Below are 23,001 nucleotides of genomic sequence, written 5' to 3'. Positions count from 1 at the left end.
AGTCAAGTATTATATCAATATGTCCTTCTTAAATTCTTTTTCGTTTTCGAAATAAGAACTTGATTCTAAACTACATAATGATTAAATAATAGGGTTAAATGTTAGGAGTTTTTTAAGAATCTCTGAACTGCTGTTTATATACTTTGAAATAATTTTGTTACCGTATTTTGACAAGCTCGACAAGCTCCAAAAAATGACAAATAAACCATAAAAGTCTGAAGTTTAAGTTATCAGAATGGACTTCAAGATTCATTACTAAAAGTCTTGCATGCATTTACAAATACATTGCATGCATTTGTTTTCACACTCCAAGGTTGAATAGATGTTAAAGGGTTACTCCACCCCAGAATGAAAATGTTGTCATTAATCACTTACCCCTATGTTGTTCCAAACCCGTAAAAGCTTCATTCGTCAAATATCTTAAATTGTGTTCCGAAGACGAACGAAGCTTTTACGGGTTTGGAACAACATAGGGGTAAGTGATTAATGACAAAATTTTCATTTTGGGGTGGAGTATCCCTTTAAATGCAAATGCAGTTTGGCAGAGAAGATTTTCATCGAAAAAAAATACTTTTCAAAACTCTTGGTTCGTATCACTGATGATTGTATTTATTTATTTGGAGTTTGACAGTATGCTTTCCCAGTCGGCACTTCACCATTGAAAAGTGGCTGGAATAATGTCAGTTTCTGTTTCAATGCTGAAAATGTTGAAAAAAAAACATTAATACTAAATGTTTGTGAAGGTTAACAAAATACAAGACATATAAAAGACATTGAAACTGTGCGACATCAACATTGATTCAATTTGTAGAATCTAAATACAATTAAATATAATCTGTATATTTACACAAAACGAAATGCTTTGAACATTTACCATGATATTGATTCACCTGTGAATAAATATTGAAATGTCATCCGGTTTTTTTGTATGATAAACAGCAGTTAGACATTCTTCCGAATTTTTCATCCTAAGATGAGGCTAAGTAAATGAAAACAGAATTTTAATTTTCATTGAATACTGTAATATTAAACCCAGACACAATAGCAATAATATTTGCAGACGCAAGTTTAGCTCTTGCTAAGTCCCACCCATTGTTGGCTGCTGTGGTGCGTCCCATCTTGGCCCAGTCTTGCCTTGTCTTTTACTTTCCTTGTTCTCAGTTCAAATTGGATTTGAACATTCAGTGTCAGAGCCCACAGAATCATCTTCCTGATTCCATGCAATCCCTCAATCCTGCTGAAAGAGAGCGAGATGGTTGGGGGAGGGGAGAGACGGGACTGTGTCAGCTGAGGGGAAGAAGGGTGAAAATAAGGACAAATGCAATTAAAGAGTGTCCAGATGGACAGAGTGTTCAGAATTCTAATGCAGTTTAATGCAGTTGCGACTTGCGATGGTGTTTGGGGTGGTTGCTTACTGCTTAGGGGTTGCTAGGTAGTTTCTAATGCAGTACTCTTTCTTGAATTCTGTGTGTTTTTCCCATAATCAATCAAAATACAATTTAAGTTTTAAAAATCCAATAGAGAGCTGCAGGGATAATGTATTTTTATAGACCACCCGGAAACAAGTTAGCATTTTAGCATTTCCGGTTCCTTCATCCCCAAGGCAATGGGTCTTTTGAATGGGTTTTTAGTTTTAGTTTAACTGAAATAAGGTCAGTGGTGAACACAAGCTTAAGATATTTTCACAATTTATTCATTAACACAAAATACATTAGTAACACCCCCTTGTGTTTTATTTTTTTTAAAGCTTTTTGAAAAAGGCGGTTGCTAACAAGTGGCTAAATGGGACTACAGAGGTTGTCGGGGACATTAAACGTCATCAAACCGAACAGATAAACACTGTTCTGCTCACTAGTCACTTTCACAGCCTCATTGTGTTTATACAGTGGGTACGGAAAGTATTCAGACCCCCTTCTGATTTTAGCAAATGGCTGCAATATAACAAAGAGTGAAAAATTTAAGGGGGTCTGAATACTTTCCGTACCCACTGTAATTGCACTCTTGTAAACTATTCTAACTTAAACTTTCAAGGGAAATGATTTTTGAATAAAGACCGAAACTGCTCAATGATTGTGACATTGAAGTCATGCGACTGTGGTGTATTTAATTCATAGCCAATGTTTAGCTTCAAAATTCATAAAAGTTGTTCATTTGTGAAGATTATCATGAACAAAACATGTAAGAATCATACATTTTTGTTGCCCACAGCTTATTTTCTGCAATGATCCAGAAACCAATGGAAAAATCAGATTGGGTTTTTGTCAAGGGATCCAGGATGATGCTAACATCGGGGTTGGCTCACAAAAATACATCATCACTGCAGCGCTCTATTGCATAGTCAACTAGCCACACAACTTTAAGTATCATTCATATCCATAAAACATCTCAAATAAAACTTGATCTGTACGTTTAATAAAAAGATTACAGAGATAGGACAGGAAATTAGAGATAGAGGGAATGGGATCAGAAAAATATCACAAGCTGGATTGGAACTGTGCTTTCCACATGAGCACCACAGCTCTAGGTGTTTTGACCAATGAGCATGTGTGCTAACATAGCTAAAACCAAAACCAAATTCATAATCCTCAATATCACCACAAAACAAATGATTAACTTCAACTGACAACTAATTATATCAAACCCTACCAACATATACAGACTACTGTTGAAAATCTGTGCGGGACAAAAAATATATGCCGAATTGTAATGGTGTTTGGTTTTGTGTGTGAAAAGGCTGCACCTCATTTTGTTCGTGTTCGTTTCTGGGTCTGGACGTTTGTAGCCCTTTTCCTTCGACTGCTTTAGGAGCAGTTTAATGAGAGCTGTAAATGTCAGAGTCACAAGCAAACATCCATTTCTGTCCCAGTCAGATAGGATAGGAGATAAACTCTCCGTTTCGCAGACACGATCGCTATTGATTCCCTGGGGACTGATTGTGTCTGTGTAGTCCAATGATCATGAAGACACTGATACGGTTTCCACATTTCCTCCAGTTTATTCTCGGAGGGCAAAGGGATGCTGTTTCTATGGGGTGATTGAAAATTACAGTGTCACGCTGTTCAATAGGCATAAAAATAGCATATTTTTGGAGAGCCAGACTGTTGATGCAACTCTTGCGACACGGGTCGAGCAGCACAGGTTCACAGACTCACGCCTGGCCTGTTTATTTGCCCGTTCCTCATTGACTGCTTCTTGACAAATTAGTTGCTGAGCAGGAATTCTGCTGTATTGCGGCAAGGTGCTGCGCCGCACCGCTCAGCTGTTTCTCGTAGTCCTTCTGTTTAAGTTCTCTCGTTTTCACACCTTTCACATGCATTTAAACTTTTTCCAAATCATCCTCGTCCCCTTTTTCATTGTTTTATCTCTTGCTTTTTATGTCTGTTTCCTCCTTCTTTACCTTTTCTTTTGTCCACCCAGAAGAAAACTGCAGAAGTAGATGGTCTCATGTATGTTTCACAGAAGCATCTGTTTCTCTTAAAGGTCAATACGAAATCAAGTTTGTTCCTGGTCTTCCTGTTAATGATTTATTATTCCAAAAAAGGAAAATGTCTTCATAATTTTAAATGTAATAATTTGTCCTTTTCCAAAAAGGCTTTTCATTTATGCAGACATCATCAGAGGCATTATTTCAACAAATTCTTATTTGGTCTGACTCCATTTTTCCATAAATCAAATCCCTACAATGTTTCCAGTTTCAGAAAAGAGGTTGCAAATGGCAATTTATGTTGTTTTGAGAGAAATAAAAACATAGAGTAAGAGTTATTATTGTTACTATTTTATATACTGAAAGAAAATAATGAACACAAATTAACTAAAAACTGTAACAAAACTAAAAATAGTAGTAAATTTGAAAAAAAAGAAGATTTAAAATAAAAACAAAATGCAAAAAAACTTTAATAATTTTGAATATGGAACTATCAAATTTAATGCAGATATTATAGCTAATATCAATTATATTAAATAATTGTTTATTGTCTTCACTGTAAAAAATGATTATTCGAAGCTGTAAATATAACAGATTATTTGAGTATGTTTGGTTTAGTCTTTCACTTCTAAATTTCATGTTTAATTCAGTGTGTTACTTTACATTTCTTTATAAATATTTGTGAGATTTACTAGCAATTTCTGAGTGAAAAGTTTCGAAGCAATTTTTTCAGCATTGACTTTAAGATCACTCCTGAAACTCTTGTTCTAAGATTCATTCTTCTAAAAAGCAGAAAATGTCTCCATTTGTTCTCCATTGAATCTCATTGCTGTATTGAGCTATTAAAGAGATTTCATTGTGATATTTCTTCAGTATGGGAACACTTCATCCATTGTTCTGTTTCTTCCATCTCTGTCTTTATCACACCTTCCTCTCACAGTAGTCTTGCTCAAGTACAGTAGCTGCATTATTGGAATTCATTATTCATGAGTCTTGCAGTCGGCATGAGCTAGATACCCGGCACTGGGAAACTGAAATCACACCCAGGGGGTCAAGATGTATGTTTGCTGACATCACAAGCCCTGCAGATGCTTTGAGGCCTAAAGAGCCTCAGACGTATGCGACGCAAATGCAGGGAGACAGCCTGAGGATGGCTCTCGTGACTGTTGCATGAGTGCCACCATCGCATGATTTCATGTGCACTGGAGTGAAAGTCACAGAACTACACACTCTGAAATGTTAATAAAGTGCGCTCGATGGACAAGCATTCATCAACATGAAGAATACCAGTGAATCATTATTATTTAAATGTACCAATATTACAATATATGATAATAAACAGCATTGCATATGATTATATTATTTACATATATATTTTAACTAAAAACATTTTAACATATGAAAAATGCCACATGGAAACATCCATTAAAGGTGACATATCATAAAAATCTGACTTTTCCAGGTTTTAAGTGCTATAATCAGGTCCCCGGTGCATCTACCAACCAAGGAAACGTGGAAAAGATTAACCCAGTAACTTTGTTTTGGGAAGCCTTTTTCTGCAAGTGTCTGAAAAAACGAGCGCGTCTGAATTCGCTTCCCTAGTGACGTGGCAAAGGGATCTCATTATAATATTACCGCCCCTTAATCTGTAAGTTTACACCCACGGCGCCATCATTGTGATTTCGCAAGCGACAATGGTGTATCAGTTCTAATGTCATGGCGAAAGTTTGAGCAAAACATGCTAACTGTTCTGTCATTGGCTGCACAGACGAGCACAGAACACTATTTAGAGTCCCAGCCTCAGAGACAAGAGAGCAGTGGATTTATTGATTTATTTACTGTATATTGCTGCTGCCACACAGATCTAAAATAAACATGCGATTTATTTCCCAGCTGTTTACCTTCACAGACATAACCGAATGTTTTTGTAGCTCGTGTGTTTTTAACTTAAACTTGTGTGAATGAGAACTTAGTTTAGTACTCACATGCTGTGACAGCCGCTTTCTGTCCGTGTGCTTCGGATGTGTGCACTCAGAAAACCGTATATCAGAAGTTTAAACTAATATGGTATAAACGCATGATTTCAGCGTGATAAATATGATAATCAGAACCAAAGCAGATGTTTTAACGGGTATGAGCTGTAATGGCGCAGCTCTATTCTGGAAAAGGGGGCGGGGAGCAGCAGCTCATTTGCATTTAAAGAGACAGGCCCAAAAATCAGCGTATTTCTGCTTCCACTCAAAACAGGCATTTTCAAAATGATATAATAAATTATCTGTGGGGTATTTTGAGCTGAAACTTCACAGACACATTCTGGGGACACCAGAGACTTATATTACATATTGTAAAAAGGGGCATAATATGTCTCCTTTAACATTTTTGAGCGATGATGCGAATTGATTGTTCATTCAGAGTTTGGAATTGATTCATTGAATTGAAAAGTTTGAACTGATTCTTAGAAATTATTTAAATTGAACATGTCTTACACCACTTGTTAATCAGAGATGCTAGTAACAAAATTAGCTTAAGTATTTGCTCTGAAATGGCTTTAAAAACAGTCATTTCAACCAAGCGGTCATCGCTGCAAAGTAGATTCAAATTAATGCAAGAAGTACAGTAAAATAGGGTAAAAAAAAACAGCCAAACTAATCTGAAAACAATTCTTAGGAAACACATTTGGCCATTTAAAAAATGTATCAAAATCATTGCTGTGATACATTTTTAGCGACAGAATCATTGTGAGTGTGAACGTGTTTATGAACATGTAATCAAATATAGTCATTAATCTACATGATGTCGTAGCATATATATTTCAGAGTCTATTTATAGTATGCTTTTATCTCTAGCAGATCAGTTCTCATTGGTCCTGATGGTTGTGAGGGCCCGCCTCCGCCACCTCTCAACCAGTCCGCACAAGAGAGATGTGACAGCCAATCACACGCTGAGATTTCTGCATTCTGGAGCTGTTCGGACACAAGCCACACCCAGGTGAGCTACATTTCATTAAACTACTCTGCTGAAAAGATGTATATTAGATGCAGGTGTAACAAATGTGCATCCACAAGATGCATCCACTTGTGACAGAAAGCATATTTTCAATTAGAAACACCCTTATCTTTCTGAAGATGCTGAGCTTTCATTCCCTCAGGGATTCATGCTGTTTGTGGCTTTGATTTTGAATTTGAATGAATGAAACCCGTATCTGTTAGATTTTTCCCTGCAGTGTGAAAACAGGTGGTTAATGTTAAAGGAATAGGCTAGTTCATCCAAAAATGGAAATGTTTGGTATCATTTGCTTATTTGCTCATGACGTTCATATGTTCTTTTCCACTCGTTGAAAGCAAGCAAGAGGTCACTTTTCATCCTAGAAGGACATAAATGCACCATAAAAGTAGTTCATATGACTAGTGTGCTGTATGTTGGCTTTGTGTGAGGAACTGGCTGAAATTTAAGTTAGCCGATAATCAACCTATAAATGGTTCCCTTATAGTTGCCAATCTGACAGTGAGATGGAATCAGTGTTAAAACTGGGGGAAAATAAATAAATAAATAAATAAAATAATTTTCAGTAATTGAAATAAAGTTTAAATGAAATGAATCTGACTAAAATAAATGAGTTTGTTAAATTCCTAAAATTAAATTAATTAAAATAAAATAAATAAATAAATTATCAAAATAGAAATGTTCAAAAAATGACATTTAAAATTAAAATTAAGATGAAAACTAAAAATATAAATAATCAAATTCAATATGAATAAATAATGTAATAGTATATAAATAACACTAAAATAACACTGGATGTGATAGGAGAAATAATTTTGACATTGAAAAAAAAGTGTCACAGAAGTTATTGTATCAACTTACATTTAGGTCAGCTTCACAGTGCAGTGTGTCAGAGTCACATTGCATGACTGCTGACGACCAGTGCAGTCGACCAGCAATGTGAAGCACTCAAGCAAGTATAATAAATACTAATGGAGAGTGTTCTTTAGCAGATTAACACCTAGAGTCATTCCTGCATTGGTGAAGAGCCTCTCGACCATTTGACCCAGTGACTGAGCGTACGGGTTATGGTTACATATTAAAAATGATTCTTTCAGTAATGGATCCTGAAGAGGATGGAGAGGAAGTATGAGCAAGACATCAAGCAGTCTTCCTTAACAGCGTGCATGGCACTTATTATAGGCGTCTGCTTTAGTGCAGGAGGAGATGGGGGTTGGGACAGACATGGGAGGGAGAGTGTAGAGTTACTGTAGGCAGCATTAATAGATGCTTTGAGGTGGTTTTAGAGCTGAGAGCAGCTTTCCGGTGCGATCTGGACCACATGGTCAGAGGCGGTGGAGAATATGTGGCTGTATGCCTAGTAGCTAGCTGTTAGAATGACTTATAGCTCTGATTATAGATGGATAACAGTAAGATGTTGCTTATTGTGAGCATCACGATGTGCCAAGTGCTTTGATTGACAGCACTACAGTAATTCCGAGACTTTGATTTAGCATCATTCATGCCTGTCTCTTCGGTCCAGCTATGAAGCTATATTAGGGAGGAATAACAAGGCTAAAGGTTTATGCACACCAAGAACAAAAACTGTAACAATAACTATAATGATTACTAGTGATGGGGTTTCGAAAACACTGCTACATGAAGCTTTAAAACATTTATGAATCGTTTGTTTCGAATCAGTGGTTCAGAGCTTATTTCAAACCCGTGAATCATGTAATTTCAGCAAATGAGGCTTCATATGTGTTGAACAGTGGTTTAGAAACATTTCAAAATTTTGAGTGTTCTAGATGGTATTGATCTGGTGAACCCATGAACGAGTGTCTAATGGTTTTTAAGTGATCTCAGGTCATTTTTATAATGTAGGTTAATTTTTGATTAATGTTATGAATTTTAATACTTGTATATAATGCAAAAAAAGAAGAATATTTGATTGCTTCTAAAAGAGCTAGTTTGCCTCTTTGAAAAAGTTATTTATTTATTTTTTTTGCGAAGCAGTTTATTCAGAGTTTCAAAAAGCTTTGTTTCTCCCATTTACTACTGATAATTGGTGGTTCTATAGAGTTGTTTCCATATCAAGAAATATTTTTTTATTTTTCATGACATTTTGGCTCCATGAAGGGCACCTGAAAATAATAGTTTTTTAATGCAATTTAAATGTAATTTGTTGGTATTGTTTGGTTGAAATGATTTGGGATTAGGCTCATGAGGAAACTGTTTTTTCTTCCTCAAATAATCTTTAACAAATCATTAAGGAACCAGAACCCTAAAATCTCTAAATATATTACTGTAAATAAGTTCTTGATGGATGATTTTCTGTCATAAATGCTAGCAATAGAGCTTAAATTATATTGTACCTGGAATATTCCTTTAATGGATCAAAAGATAAATGTAGGCTTCTTTCAGCAGCTTTCATTTGTGCCCAGCGGGCATCGCTTACAAAAATTAAACATCATCTCTTTTGTCTCAAAAGAGACATCTCGGCCCTTTTTGGTGATATATTGAAGAAAAGAGACCTTACAGAAACCTGGAAACCGACGCTGCTGAAACTGCAGTCATGGGGCCAGACTGTATAAAAGTCAAGTTAGGTTTATTGCCATTCGCTTCATTACAGGCCAAGTGTAAGAGAATGAAATATTGATCTTCCTGAACCATGGCCCAGCGTGTAACAAAATACCAAGACAACTGGCCCTATATGTCAGTAAACAACACGTACATAAATTTAAAACCGTTATATACAAAGAGCAGTACACACTAGAAGTATGCAGTAGTGGGAAGTTATTAGAGCATGAGTTCTAGAAACGGTAGTAATGCTGCATTAAGGCATTATTAGTTGAGTTTGAGTGTGACAGAATGATTGCAGTCAATGATTTTGACTGAATTGTGCAGTGTAAGTGGAGTGAGATTGTCAGAAAATGACAGAAATCACTTAGCTTAACAGGAGTGCTGAGTGATTGTGAGCGGGAGCAGCTGAGTGTGAGTGTCTAAATCTGAGCACTTATACTGTACCACTGGAGGCTGCAATGTCATTACAGACGCTCTCAAAGGACCTGAATGAAATACGGAGGCTGGATGTAGTCTCACAGAGCCTGACTTCTATCAGCATAAAGTCTGGACCACACTGCATCTTATTTTGGCCAAGAACTGTCTAGTCTCAGCTTGAGATGAGCTACTCAAAGCCCATCTGCTGATGCATATTATCACAAAAGTGGCAAGAACGTGTTGAAACTACCAGTTCCAAACAGTTACTGAATCTGCAAGGTTTGTCCATTAGATGTTTGCCAGATTCTCTTAAGTTTTGAGTGAGGATTTTAGTGGCATGTAAACTAGATCTCAAGTTATGTGTTTTAAACACGTGTACACACATTTGTGTGTTTCTGTACAGCCATGTATAAACCTGAATATGTTTTCCAGGCCTGGATATGTCACTGAAATTAATAAAATCTTTAAAAATGTTGTTTACATTTCAATAGTGAATATGCATTTGTCCAGTTATGCTCATCTTTAAACTATTTTAAACAACACTGAACTAAATTGAGATGAATAATGACACTATTGTCTTCTGTAGAGCTGCTCTGAAATTGAAGTTGTTTCATAATTGATTAGTTTTACTAAATTAACAGTTATTTTCCTGTTTTATACTGTGAAAAACGTGTGGGACCTTAAACTACACCGTAAAGTATAACCATTTCAGTTTACTATTGCTTTATTTTGCAAAGCAAACTTGAAGGGAAACTAAGCTAAAGTAAGTAATTAGCTAAAGTAAAGAAGGCAGACTCTTCCTGAATAAATTAATAAGTTTCAAGTTAGTTTAAGATGTCAGTTTTAGCTAATATTACAATACATTGTTAACATTGTTATAGTTTGTACTGCAAACATCTTAAGTACTATTAATATCAAAATGGATTTAATCTTTCATTTTAAGCAATGGAGACTTATGGAGAAAATAATGTGCTATCAATTTCCAACATTTCTTCATGTAAACTGAACTTGTTTTACTACAACTAGTACTGAAGGCAGTCAACCCTCTTGTACTAAGTGCCTAAAACAAAACTTAATAATATCATCTAATAGATTCAATTCCATGAGCCTAGCCAACTTGGTTAGCTTTTTGCTTTGAGAGCTTTCTCCAGTGTGTATGTGCTTTAAGAAAAACTTTTGCAATATGACTTTATTAAAAATCAATACAAAAGTGTGGAGGTTACACATTGACTTGGACAGAAAATGAGAGCTGTGTTTAATGGCTGTTTGATTTGGGTCTTGCAGAAGATGCAGAAATGCAGGTGGAGAGAGAAGAGGCCTCATGATTTTATGGATGAACAGGAGTTGAAACTGTCACAGCAGACATCTTCATGACTCCACAAGGGTGGCTCTTACCTGAGTCAGCATACACACACACACACACACACACACAGGTGTGCCGTATACAGTGCATAAATTCTCAAAACAAAACCTTACTGTTTTATTATCTGCAGTCACTTTACTTACATCCAATTAACTTTTACTTTTTACTGTGCAGCTATGAAATATCATTAGCATCTCCCACTTAATGCATAAGCGCAGTGCAGCTGCCCGACTCAGATCTGTAGATCCGGATCAATCCGGATCAGCACGAGTGACTAAATGACACCCTTACTAGGTGGGCGTACTAATCCAGTAATACCTCACACACACGCACATGTTCAGCGCTCTGATTGCACGCTGGATTAATCACGTTTGTCACAGTACCATGAGAGCCACTATAGCTGCGCTCGAGGAGCCTTGGGGGTCAAGAGGTCATCTAAACTGGGTTTACATGTGTTTTCAATTTACAGACGGCATGAAGCAGCATTTGAATATTCAGTGTGAATATTTTTTGAATATTTAGTATGAAGTAATGTAGGTCAGAACTTAATTTTATCCATCAGATCTTGGATGTTAGGCTATGATATTATGAGTGGAGCTTCACTAATATTGTGGCTCATATATATCATATGTCCTTTAATCCTGACTATTAAACTTAAGTGTGTAACTCATACCGCAGCATTTCTGCTCTAGATGTATTCCTCAAGTCATGTGTGAGGAAAGGTGTGCTGCTACTTTACCAAGTGATCATAGTTTTAAACTGGGGCACAACAAATCAAACAGAGAAACCTAGTAGCAACTGCATAACAGCCCACTAAAAACGCTCCAAAACATTAGACACTGCAAAACATTGGGAATACAGGGAAATTTAGAAAGAAAGTGAATTGGAAATGTTGATTTCATCTATTTAATTCTAGTATTCAGGCAGCGCCATGCATGTGTCAGTCAAAGCAGTCTGTATTCAAAGGCCAAAAGCACTGGTTTATGATCATTGTTCTGTAACACAGACCAAACATAAAACGGGTCTGATCTGGTCTTTTGTCAGTCATCTGAATGATCTCTTTCTTTCCCTGCTTCGGCAGCTTTGAAGGAGGTCGCGCTTACACATACTTGTCTCTACCTATTTTGTTTCTGTATCTCTTATTCTGTCTGTTTGTGAATATGTAAGAATGTGAATATAAACCCTTCTAGCTAGTGTTGTTTCAGCATTATTTATGTACTGCTATAGTTTTCACTTAATAGTTCAATTTAATATTTAATAGTTTAGTTCGTTTTGGTAATTTTGTTATTTGCTATTGTAATTTTTTATTAATTATATAATATATATAGTACTTAATAATAATATATTACTACTTAATATATTAGTACTTCAAATTATTTTATTTCAATTGGTTGCCAAGGCAACATTTCTATTTTTATTCTAAGTTTTACAATTTCAGTCTTATTCAAATTAATGAAAATTATTTTTAATTGTTTTACTTAACATCAACAACACTGTCTAGTTAAACAAGATTGATTTTACAATTCACATTGTTGCATTATGAAAAGTGTTAGAACACAATCCATAAAGCAACACACCTATTTTCACTAATTGTTTTGTTCTATGGTAATTTTTCTCTGGTAATAATAAAACTATTTGTTTGAAATTAATCGTGCTGAGCAAGTTAGTTTAAGTTAGTTAATTTTCAACATATATCTATTTAAAGGATGCTAGGGCATGAGTTTCCATCTGTTTTTTTGTTTTGTTTTTTTTTTGCATTAGACTATGTGTCGGGTTTTGTTGATTAATACTCTTAGCGTTGATTGCAAATGACAAGTATTTCATAGCATTCTTGTAAATTATTATATGTGACCCTGGACCACAAAACCAGTCTTAAGTGTCGATTTTTCAAAATTGAGATTTATACATCATCAGAAAGCTGAACAAATTAACTTTCCATTGATGTATGGTTTGTTAGTAGGACAATATTTGGCCAAGATACAACTATTGAAAATCTGGAATCTGAGGGTGCAAAAAAATCAAAATATTGAGAAAATCGCCTTTAAAGTTGTCCTAATGAAGTTCTTAACAATACATATTACTAATCAAAAATTAAGTTTTAATATATTTACAGTAGGAAATTTACAAAATATCTTCATGGAACATGATCTTTACTTAATATCCTAATGATTTTTGGCACAATGTTTTTTTGGCTATTGTTAAAAATATACCCCAGCGACTTAAGACTGGTTTTGTGGTCCAGGGTCACATATAGTCCCAAAACCTCATAGACATCGGGTTTAGACTGAATCCATATGCAATGGTTGACTCATAGAGCAAAGGTAAAGGGTCACATGACCTTCTCCAGAATGCAATGCAGCCAGCAAATCAGTGCATAATCAGGCAGATTATTCTGAGCATGACGAAACACAGAAGAAGAAAACTGTGTATATTGATCAGACATTCAGAATGTGTTTGTAAGCACAGATACAAACACACACAGTGCGGTTTAGAGCAGTTGTGGTTTGTGAGTGATTGAGTGAGTGTGTAAGAGCTCCCTTGTGTCTGACTGCAGAGATAACACACACTTACAACAGTGTGTGGCTGAAAGAGAGAGATGCATGTGTGTTTGTAGCAGCAGATGTCCAGAGGAGCGAGAAAAGCTGTTCAGGTAATTAGACGGACTGAATGTGTGCATGTTGCATAGGTGCAGTGTGCAGTTCTATCATCTGTAGATGGCTGATGTTATTATGCATGTGATATCTTGTCTGTTGTGACGTAGATTGTCCTCTAAATGCCAGGCCTGGTGTCACCTCATGACTGTGCCACTGCTATTAGCATACATAAAACCCAGCACACGGACAGGACAGAGAGAGAGTGTGTTGAGATGAGAATATGAATGAAGGAGGATGAAATAAGCTGCATCTGAAATACATCGGTAATTGAAGTAAATGGATTTGACTCACTAACGATGTAAAATGGATTATGAATGCCATTTCTTGTTTGCTCTGTGAAATCATTGAGGTTTTTTTTCCTGTGTTGATTTCCTTTTGAAACGGGAAGTTGCAACGGGACTGCAATTTTAAACAAGTTTAAAATGCATACACTGGTGTTCAAAAGTTTGAGCTCAGTAAGATTAATGATTAATGCTTTTATTAAGCAAGGATGTATTAAATTCAACAAAAGTGACAGTAAAGATAGTTGTATTGTTACAAAAGATTCCTATTTCAAAAATAAATGCTTCTTTTGAACTTTTGAACTGTCTATTCATCAAAAAATCCTGAAAAGATGTATCACAGTTTCCACAAGAATTTAAAGCAGCATAACTGTTTTTAACACTGATAATAATAGTAAATGTTTCCTCAGCAGCAAATCAGCATATTAGAATGATTTCTGAAGAATCATGTGACACTGAAGACTGGAGTAATGATGCTGAAAATTCAGATTTGATCACAGGAATAAATGACATTTTAAATTATATTACAATAGAGACCCATTCTTTAAAATTGTAATCATATTTTACAGTATTACTGATTTTACCATATTTTAATCAAATAAATGCAGCCTTGGTGAGCATAAGAAACTTATTTTAAAAAATCTTATCGACCCAAAAGTTTTGAAGGGTAGTGTGTACAGTACCTGCTTTTAGGAGTACATTAAAATAATGACCTAAAAGCTAACTAACATGGACAACATGCCATAAAACTTTGGTTCTGGCATCACGGGTCTTTAAAAAAAGTTAATATATGGTCAATTTTGATATTGATGTTGAGTTAAAAAATAGTGTTTTACACTGTATGATCCTCATCCTTATTTTCTGTTCACTCATCACTTTGTCTTTCTATCTCTCAGTTAGATGGAGGAGCGAGAAAGAAGCAGAAGTCGATCTCCAGGCAGGGTCGGTCGGGTGGAGCAGGTGGTGGGGAAATGGCTGCGCCGCTCTCGAGACTCTCTCAGCAGGTGGAGTAACTTCACACACACAGACATATATTATAATCAGAGCAGAAATGTGTTTCTTGAAGGCATTTGTAGGAGAGAAAAGCCTATAAATGTGAAACAGCCTTCATATTTGGAGCTCCAGAACATCACAGGCAGTTTTAATGATGTTTAGATGTAGCCATGGAAGACGGTTGACTTAGGCTCTGTCCCAATTGGTGCTCTTAGCCTTTGTAGTCATCTTTTGATGTAGTGCACACTTTGATGATGCAGTGTCGTATGGGCTGTGGACAACACACAGAGCAACCACCAAACCAGTCAGTCTGAACCATGACGGATCTGCCATGTGTTTAACAGACTGTGTGGGTTGAAGCCATCTTTTGGTTTTCTCCAAACGCATCCAGATATAGGGAAAGAACACTAATCAGATCATAGCACTATTTTCCATTAATTAGGGTCACAGGTTTTAAGATATTGGCCTTGGTTTCCAGATGGGCCCTACCATAAATTCCAGCTTTGTGAAGCTGACGAGATTCAGTGTTTGTTGAGAGTGGCAGTTAGAGAGATTTCACTGTGGGATCTTTTTCTTCAGATAATGTTGAACTATATGTCACTTAATTGATATCTACATCTACATAAATGTTTAGCTGGCAAATATTTCCTTGTTTTCTCTTACTTAAACACACAAGCTCATGAGAACTACTTTCGAGATCTTCTCATACTTCCATCTGCTGCGGGCTTGTAGTTCATTTGTCTTTCTCCCGCTGGTATAAACACAGTCGTCTCCTGCCATGCAACCACACGTTCATCAGGCAGTTATCATCGCCATGTGTTTTAGAGTCTCTCGGCATATAGTGACGTCATTTCATGTGGTTTTTCACTGATTTGATGGTGATATTTTCAGAGAAAAGTCTCAGTAGTTTAATTAATACTGTAGTTATTTATTTTTTAAATTTTCTGTTCCAGAAAATGCTAGTTAATGTTATCACATTGGACTAAAACTTACTTACTTTGCTCAAACATGGTCAAATTTTGCTTTTGACCAGGAACACCAAATTAGGTAAAGGATTTTAGCACAGCACAAATGTTAAAAAATGCAAACATAAAAATATTTTAAAATGTACACTGCTTTTCAAAAGTTTGTGCTCAGTAAGTTTTTAATACTTCTATTCAGCAAGCATGCATTAAATAGATCAAAAGTGACAGTAAAGAAAATAATGTTACAAAAGATTTCTATGATGTTCTTTTAAACTTTCTATTCAACAAAGAAAAAAATATATCATGATTTCTACAAAAATATCAAGCAGCACAACTGTTTTCAACATTGATAATAATAAAAAAAAAAATCTTGAGCAGCAAATCAGCATATTAGAATGATTTCTGAAGGATCAGGTGACACTGAAAACTGGAGTAATGATACTGAAAATTCAGCTTTTCATCACAGGAATAAATTACATTTTACAATATATTCACATAGAAAACAGCTTTTTAAAATTGTAGTAATATTCCACAATATTACTGATTTTACTGTATTTTTATCAAATAAATGTAGCCTTGGTGAGAATAAAAACATAAAATAAAAAAATATTATTGACCCCAAACTTTTGAACAGTAATGTTTATGTATATATTATAATTTTGTATTTAAAAAATAATACAAAAATGCATGTTATTAAACTTTCTAAATTGAACGCAGTTTATAGTGCTGTACTGTACACTAATAGATCAAGCAGTACACTAGTATTTCATTTTGAACACAGCCTGTGTGTTTTCATATGTCTGTCTGATTCTGCGCTCTATCTGGCTCTCAAAGGGAGCGTATTTTAGGAGGCAGGAGGTCGCGCTCTGGGGATTCGGGCCAGCAGAACTTCCCTGTGAAGGTAACAGTGGAGGTGATCAGAGACGCTGTCCTGGACTCCCATGGATTCACTCTCTCATCACAGCACCCCCTGCTGGTCAGGGACGTCACTCCAGGTACACACACACACTTCACATGGAGTTTGGCTTATGGGACGCGCTACAGCAGGTTGTTTTTAAACACAGATTATGATCTAAACGAAGCCAGGTTTGGATACTGTCCTGACTGTGTGTGAGAAAATGTACCCAGAGGAAAGAACCAACACCAATGATCCTGTTAAGATCTCTTATATTTCTCTGAGACACCAATAAGATTAAATGAAGCTCTGTCCTGCTTCTCAGATGTTTATCCTGAGAAAAAAACCCTCATTTATAAGCTCTTCCACTGGATGTTTATGAAGTCTCACTGCTGCATCAGACTGAATTTTCACCCTCTATGCTGCTTTGACAGAGATGGTGAAACTGTGAGAAAGGATGTGACACTTGAGCTGGTGTGTGTGAGGTGGCCACCTGCTCCTCTGTCATTTATTTAATTCATTATGATGCAGGTGCACAAGCTCCTTCACAAAAAATATCTGTCTCTTATACACAAAAACACACTCACACAAGCTGATTATATTTATTCTCATTTTGAACTGACAGTTACTGACACACATTCTCTCACACGCATAGTACCAACACATAAAAACGAATACAAAACCTAACTAGCATTCAAGACAACATAGTTGCACTACTGTTGTTTCAAAGGTCCTTTTTTGATTAAAATCTAAGGCAACATATATTGCATGTATCCTTGACAGAAGTCAATCCCAGAATGCATTGCAGTCAGCGCTGTGCAAAAAAGATGGCCTACAGCCAAAGAAACTTTTCTTAAATTCTGAAAAATATCAATAAAAATAGTTCAGTCTGGTCTGCAACTCTGAGATTCTGTTCCTCATCCTTTAAAGAATTTAAAGAATTTAAAGAAGTCTCTTATGTTCACTAAGGCTACATTTATTTGATCAAAAATACAGGAAAAACAATAATATTGTAATATTTATTAGTACAGATTAAAATAATTGTTTTCTATGTGAATATATTTTAAAATGTAATTTATTCCTGTGATGCAAAGCTGAATTTTCCAGTCTTCAGTGTCACATGATCCTTCAGAAATCATTCTTATATGCTGATTTGCTGCTCAAGAAACATTTCTTATTATTATCAGCGTTGAAAACAGTTGTGCTGCTTCATATTCTTGTGGAAACCATGATACATTTTTTTCAGGATTCTTTGAAGAATAGTAGAAAGTATGAATAGTAGTTGAATTATAGAACGTTCAACAACAGCATTTATTTTAAATGTGAATTGCTGTACAGGTCTGTACTATCACTTTTGATTGATTTAATGCATCCTTGCTGAATTTGAATATTAATTTAAAGAAAAAAAATTTGTACTGACCAAAAGAAAATACTACATAAATATAGTAGACCGGGGGCAATTGTAACATTGTTTTTACATTTTCTTTCATAACTCACAGACTACTTGAAATACACTAGTCATCTTTTGATACTAGAAACAAATATAGGTGCACTAATTAATAATGCAACTGATATATTTTCACTAATAAGGTCAAGACTATAATATTAAATTAAATGCAAGAAGTCAGAGTGTTACATTTGCCCCCTTGGTGGTGGTGATTGTAACAGTGTTTGGGGGCAACTGTAACACTGAAAAATAAGTCATATTAACCCACTGTATCTCAAATAAAAGCCTTCCTCAGAGTAATCACTTTACTGCTGTAGTATCTAATAATGTTACATAAATATGGATCTAATTCTTTTAGATGTCAGGCATATGCATTCAAAAAGTTGAAGACTAAGCAACTATTCTAGTGGGAACTAGATTTGAATTATTTATATACAGTATATTTTACTCAAATACATTAATCAGCTGATGAGTCAAGAACAGTCTTTAACCAAACTTTAGTGAAATGGTACAAGACAGACATATTAACAGAATAACTCAATGCGATCATGTGAAGATAATATTCATTGTATTTTAAAAAAAGATTTAAAAGCAACACATTGTTTAATGTGTAACACTGATAATTGTTTTTACATTTAAATATGTTCATTTTCTAACAGAAAAGTTTGTCAACACAGACAAACAAGGTGCTTACACTGGGCCGTGTGGCTCGGGGGCAATTATAACACAATGTTGCAGCTATGATAAAATCTTCTATGCTAGCTAGCCACACCTATATTAGCATAGGTTATTCATGTACATTTTTCATCAATAACCTAGAGATAAAATGCATGTTAAATTCGCAGTCATCTAAACTTTAGACAGCAGAAGAAAAATACTGTACTTCCAAAAATTAACTTTCATACCTCAAAATCAGTATTTTGTTGAAACACTCTTCTGAGGTGAAAGGATTGTGTTCCTTTTTCACAGGCATGAGCATGTGCAGATACAGTGTCATCACTCTAGCTTGTTTCTGATTGGAGGAATTGAGTGTTACAAATGCCCCTGGTCTCTCCTACTTCTATATTCTTGTGCAAAATATTGAAGAACAAATAAAGAGCAGCATTTACCAAAAGCTAAAAAAAAAAGCCATATTTAACAGAAATATGTAGTTTAATACCTTAACTGAAGTCACTACTGTTTTAGTTTGAATATAAGGTCACAATAGTCAAGATGAAAATCAAAAAAATCTAAACTTTCATAAAATTCCAGTTTATAATTTGTGATTCCAAGTTCAAGACAAAGACCTGAACTGTTTTTAGTAGCAAATAATTACCATATTTTCATCAACCCTGTACACTATTATATTACCGTATAGCATTTTTAGCTTAGCAACATGCTAACATCTAACTCTATCTGAATAAATTATGAGTTGATTCTGGCATTCATTGTAGGGCTGTGCAATTAATCGAAAAACGGTTTCGATTTTTGTCCTCCAACGATTATGACAATACAATAATCGAGATAAAATGATTATTGCGCCCCATTCCGCCCCCTTTTCCAGCGCTGCGCTTTCGTTCCTCCATAAAAGCCCAATTTCACGTGCAAATCAGTAGAATCATGTAACGTGACTTTTGCAAATTGGGGCGTGCTTGATTTATAGAAGTATGCATGAAAGAGAACTTGCGCTGCTCCTCAGGAAGATATATGCGCTCAGAGACGGAACAGAACACAGACATGTAAAGTCATCTTTTAGCTCAAGTTGCGCGCCTAAACGGTCAAATACATGCAAAAATGTGTCAAAATGCGGCCCTTAGTGATTATTCATGTATACCTTCTAGAGAATGAAAATACGCGTGTAACAGTAAATTGGATCCGTGCGGCTCTTAAAGTGACAGCGGGCTATTTTCCTGCTGCGACTGTGTGCTTAATATTAATCAGACAACAAAAGACAAATTCAAAATCACACACTGCTCTTGAGTGAAGGACTTTTGTAGCTTTAATAAGAAACAAAAAAGTTTAATTCTTACAGTGAATACTATGCTGTTTTATTTTACATTTGATTATTCATTTCTGTAGGCTGTAAACTTATTGAGACTTGCATAAAAAAAAACATTAAAGCACAGTTTGTTTCATTTGTATCTTTTTATTCTATTGTATTTGTCCTTTGCTTTTTTATTACTGACAGTTTAATTATTTTCAATAATTTTGAGGACTTTTTGTTTGTTTGTTTGTTTGAAATTCCGCTGGTCTCTACAATGTAGATGTCATAGCAACCGTATTTACAGGAAATATATATTTGATATGTATGACTATCTTTAAATATAAAGTTTTGGTCATATGGCCCCCTCATAATCGTGTTAAATAATCGTAATTACAATATTGGCCAAAATAATCGTGATTATGATTTTTGCCATAATCGAGCAGACCTAATTAACTGAATCAATGGCATTCGTTCAAATTTTTTATTACAAATTGTTTACTATGTCTTCACATTAGGAGAGTAACATAATAGTGAATAAAACCAATTTCACAAGAAAATAGGCAGAAAATGGCAGGCAAGATAGTGTGAGATTGCATGTCAACATCATTGTCCTAGTTACACAGACTCGGCTGACATCTTTTTTAATGTCTTCTAGTAAGTCTGCCCATGAATCTCAAGCGATAAATCCCTGAATGGATGTTTCCCACCTTTGTATTCCAAATCTAAATCAGCCACTTATAAGTTTCCATTTTAGTCACCTTAGAAGCCAGCTGTGTATAAAGACTAGACGGCATGGCAGCACACTGGATCTTGCAACAAAGCTATTGTGTGTGCATTCTTGCACACACACATTCATTCTGCAGTGCTGACTTCTCTCTTTTTGCAGCAGAAACAGCTGATAAAAGCCCAGAGGGAGAACCTCACAGCCCTGCAGCACATAATTATGTGAAAGGAGAAGGAGAGAGAGAGGTCTGCCAGGCATTGGTGGTTGGTTCTGGCAGGGCAGAGATCCATCAGGGACTACGGGGATGTTGCAGGGCAGAAGGGCAGATTGTGTGTGTGTGTAGTTTGGCTTGAAGACAAATGAGTGTAAATTGCAGAACAGAGCAGTGCAGAGACAAACATACTCAGAGCCAGACACTCCACCAACAGAAGCACCAGACGTGATATGAATAATTAATTAACAATGTAACTTCCGCAATCACATTGTTGTAACTATGACTTTTACTCATAGTTAGGGTTAGTGATTTAAACAAACCCATTACACATTCATTGATAATAACTGAACTGTTTCTTTAACAGCAAATCAGTGTATTGGAATGATTTCTGAAGGATCATGTGACACTGAAAACTGGAGTAGTGATGCTGAAAATTCAGCTTTAAAATATATAAAAAAAAGAAAACAGTTATTTTAAATTGTAATATTTCACAATATTACAGTTTTTACTGTTTTTTTTATCAAATCAGTGCAGTCTTGGTGAACATAAGAGACGTTGTCTTTCAAAAACATTAAAAAAAAAATCTAATCCAGAATTTTCATCTAAGTTGCATCACTTTAACTTTTACTTACAGTTAAGGTTAGTGATTTGAACAAACCTATAAAAAGTATTAAACTGTGGCACATAACTTGAATCATGGCTTATTAATGAGAGCAGACCTGCCAACCTGTATGTATTTTGTGTAGCAGGTATGCATTTTGACCTCAAAGTACACTGGTACGATATGTTGCTCTAAACTATGCAAAAGCCTGTGTCCACGCACAGCATTCAAATCAAACAACAGCAAAAGAAGAAGAGTTTGGCCAATCAGAGCGCTGGGTTCATTCCCCAAATAGCAAGCATGGAGGATTGACAAATGTGTAAGGCCTATCATTAAAAAGAGACTGCAAATTGACACCAAATCCCGCTCGATCCCCCTTCCACTCCCGCTGTCTGACTGATTTCTTAAGCGAGGCCAGTACAGTAGTCATTACTTCATTTTTTTTTTTTATCGGTTTTGCATTTAAATAATTTCAGTACGTTTTATTTCTCTCCGAACTGGCTCTGTTTGTGTGTATACCTGAGATGGCTTGAAGAACACAGATAAACAATACATTGTCACAGTCGAGTGTTTATTGTCTTTGTTTTATCATTCAAAACGTTTATATCTTCTTTTTATTCAGTTACAGCGACAGCTGTCTTTGTCCATATTAGGGATTTCCTGGAACATCAGGAGCTTCTATCAGCATGAATGAAACAGACAGATGTGTTTATAGCGCTAAATGGCCAATCCATAAAAATAATACTTCTCTCAAAACAAATTTGTAGACATATGATAATCCATGTTTTTCTACAGTGTACAGAAGTGTACTGGAGTATTAATTAAAGTGTACTGGAGTTTTTTCTAAATAGCATTTTAAATTGCAAATTGCACAAAAATACTCTGATGTGCCGTCACACTGATGGTACTCAAAAAATTGTTCCAAGGTTGGCAGGTCTGTGAGATGTGTGTTCTTTATTTTCTCAGTGATCAGACTTTTTGCCTGTAAGAATATAAAACAGACATTGACTTACATTGAAGGTACTGTTCAGCGTGCATGAAACTAGAGTTGTATTTTAATGCTTACGCGTGTGTGTGTGTGTTTATTTGTAGGAGGCCCAGCAGACGGTCAGCTTTTTCCTGGAGATCAAATCCTAAAAGTGAACAATAAAGCCATAGAAGATCTTTCGCCTCAAAACGCGGAGCAGATGATTAGGTAACTGATCAGATTAGAGGAACATAGCTAAAATAACTTTGCTGAGTTGATATTGCTTGCTTGTTTCTTGCCCCACTCATAAATATGATGATGTCATGATTTGGTAGTGTCATTTTTTTCATATTTTATGTTCCGACCTCAGGGATTGCCAGGACTCTGTAACCATGACGATCCTCAGAAATATGGCGGTGTGTACTTAAGATTCTTCTTCCAGTTTGTTGTTGTTGAGTCAGATAGTGGTAGGGTTGGGAATCAAGAACCGGTTCTTATTCAAATCCGGTTTTATTTTACATTTTGAAA

The 23,001-nt window shown here is 35.6% G+C and overlaps 1 protein-coding gene across 5 annotated transcripts in view; it reads left to right on the top strand.

Moving 5' to 3' along the window:
• frmpd1b (FERM and PDZ domain containing 1b) overlaps positions 1 to 23,001 on the top strand; it is a 39,590-nt gene that overhangs the window by 4,097 nt on the left and 12,492 nt on the right. For 2 of the 5 annotated variants that reach the window (XM_016485544.1, XM_016485547.1), the window contains 5 exons: positions 6,271 to 6,412; positions 14,605 to 14,708; positions 16,497 to 16,657; positions 22,599 to 22,701; positions 22,844 to 22,889. In XM_016485544.1, the coding sequence (XP_016341030.1) occupies positions 6,271 to 6,412; positions 14,605 to 14,708; positions 16,497 to 16,657; positions 22,599 to 22,701; positions 22,844 to 22,889 (556 nt within the window). Of the gene's footprint in view, positions 1 to 6,270; positions 6,413 to 13,647; positions 13,687 to 14,600; positions 14,709 to 16,496; positions 16,658 to 22,598; positions 22,702 to 22,843; positions 22,890 to 23,001 lie in introns of those variants that run through there. The other 3 variants (XM_016485549.1, XM_016485545.1, XM_016485546.1) reach the window with 3 other exon arrangements.

The sequence above is a fragment of the Sinocyclocheilus anshuiensis genome, unplaced genomic scaffold (assembly GCF_001515605.1).
Source record: "Sinocyclocheilus anshuiensis isolate Anshui unplaced genomic scaffold, SAMN03320099.WGS_v1.1 scaffold189, whole genome shotgun sequence".
Taxonomy (NCBI): domain Eukaryota; kingdom Metazoa; phylum Chordata; class Actinopteri; order Cypriniformes; family Cyprinidae; genus Sinocyclocheilus; species Sinocyclocheilus anshuiensis.
This window is presented reverse-complemented; position numbering and strand designations above follow the sequence as displayed.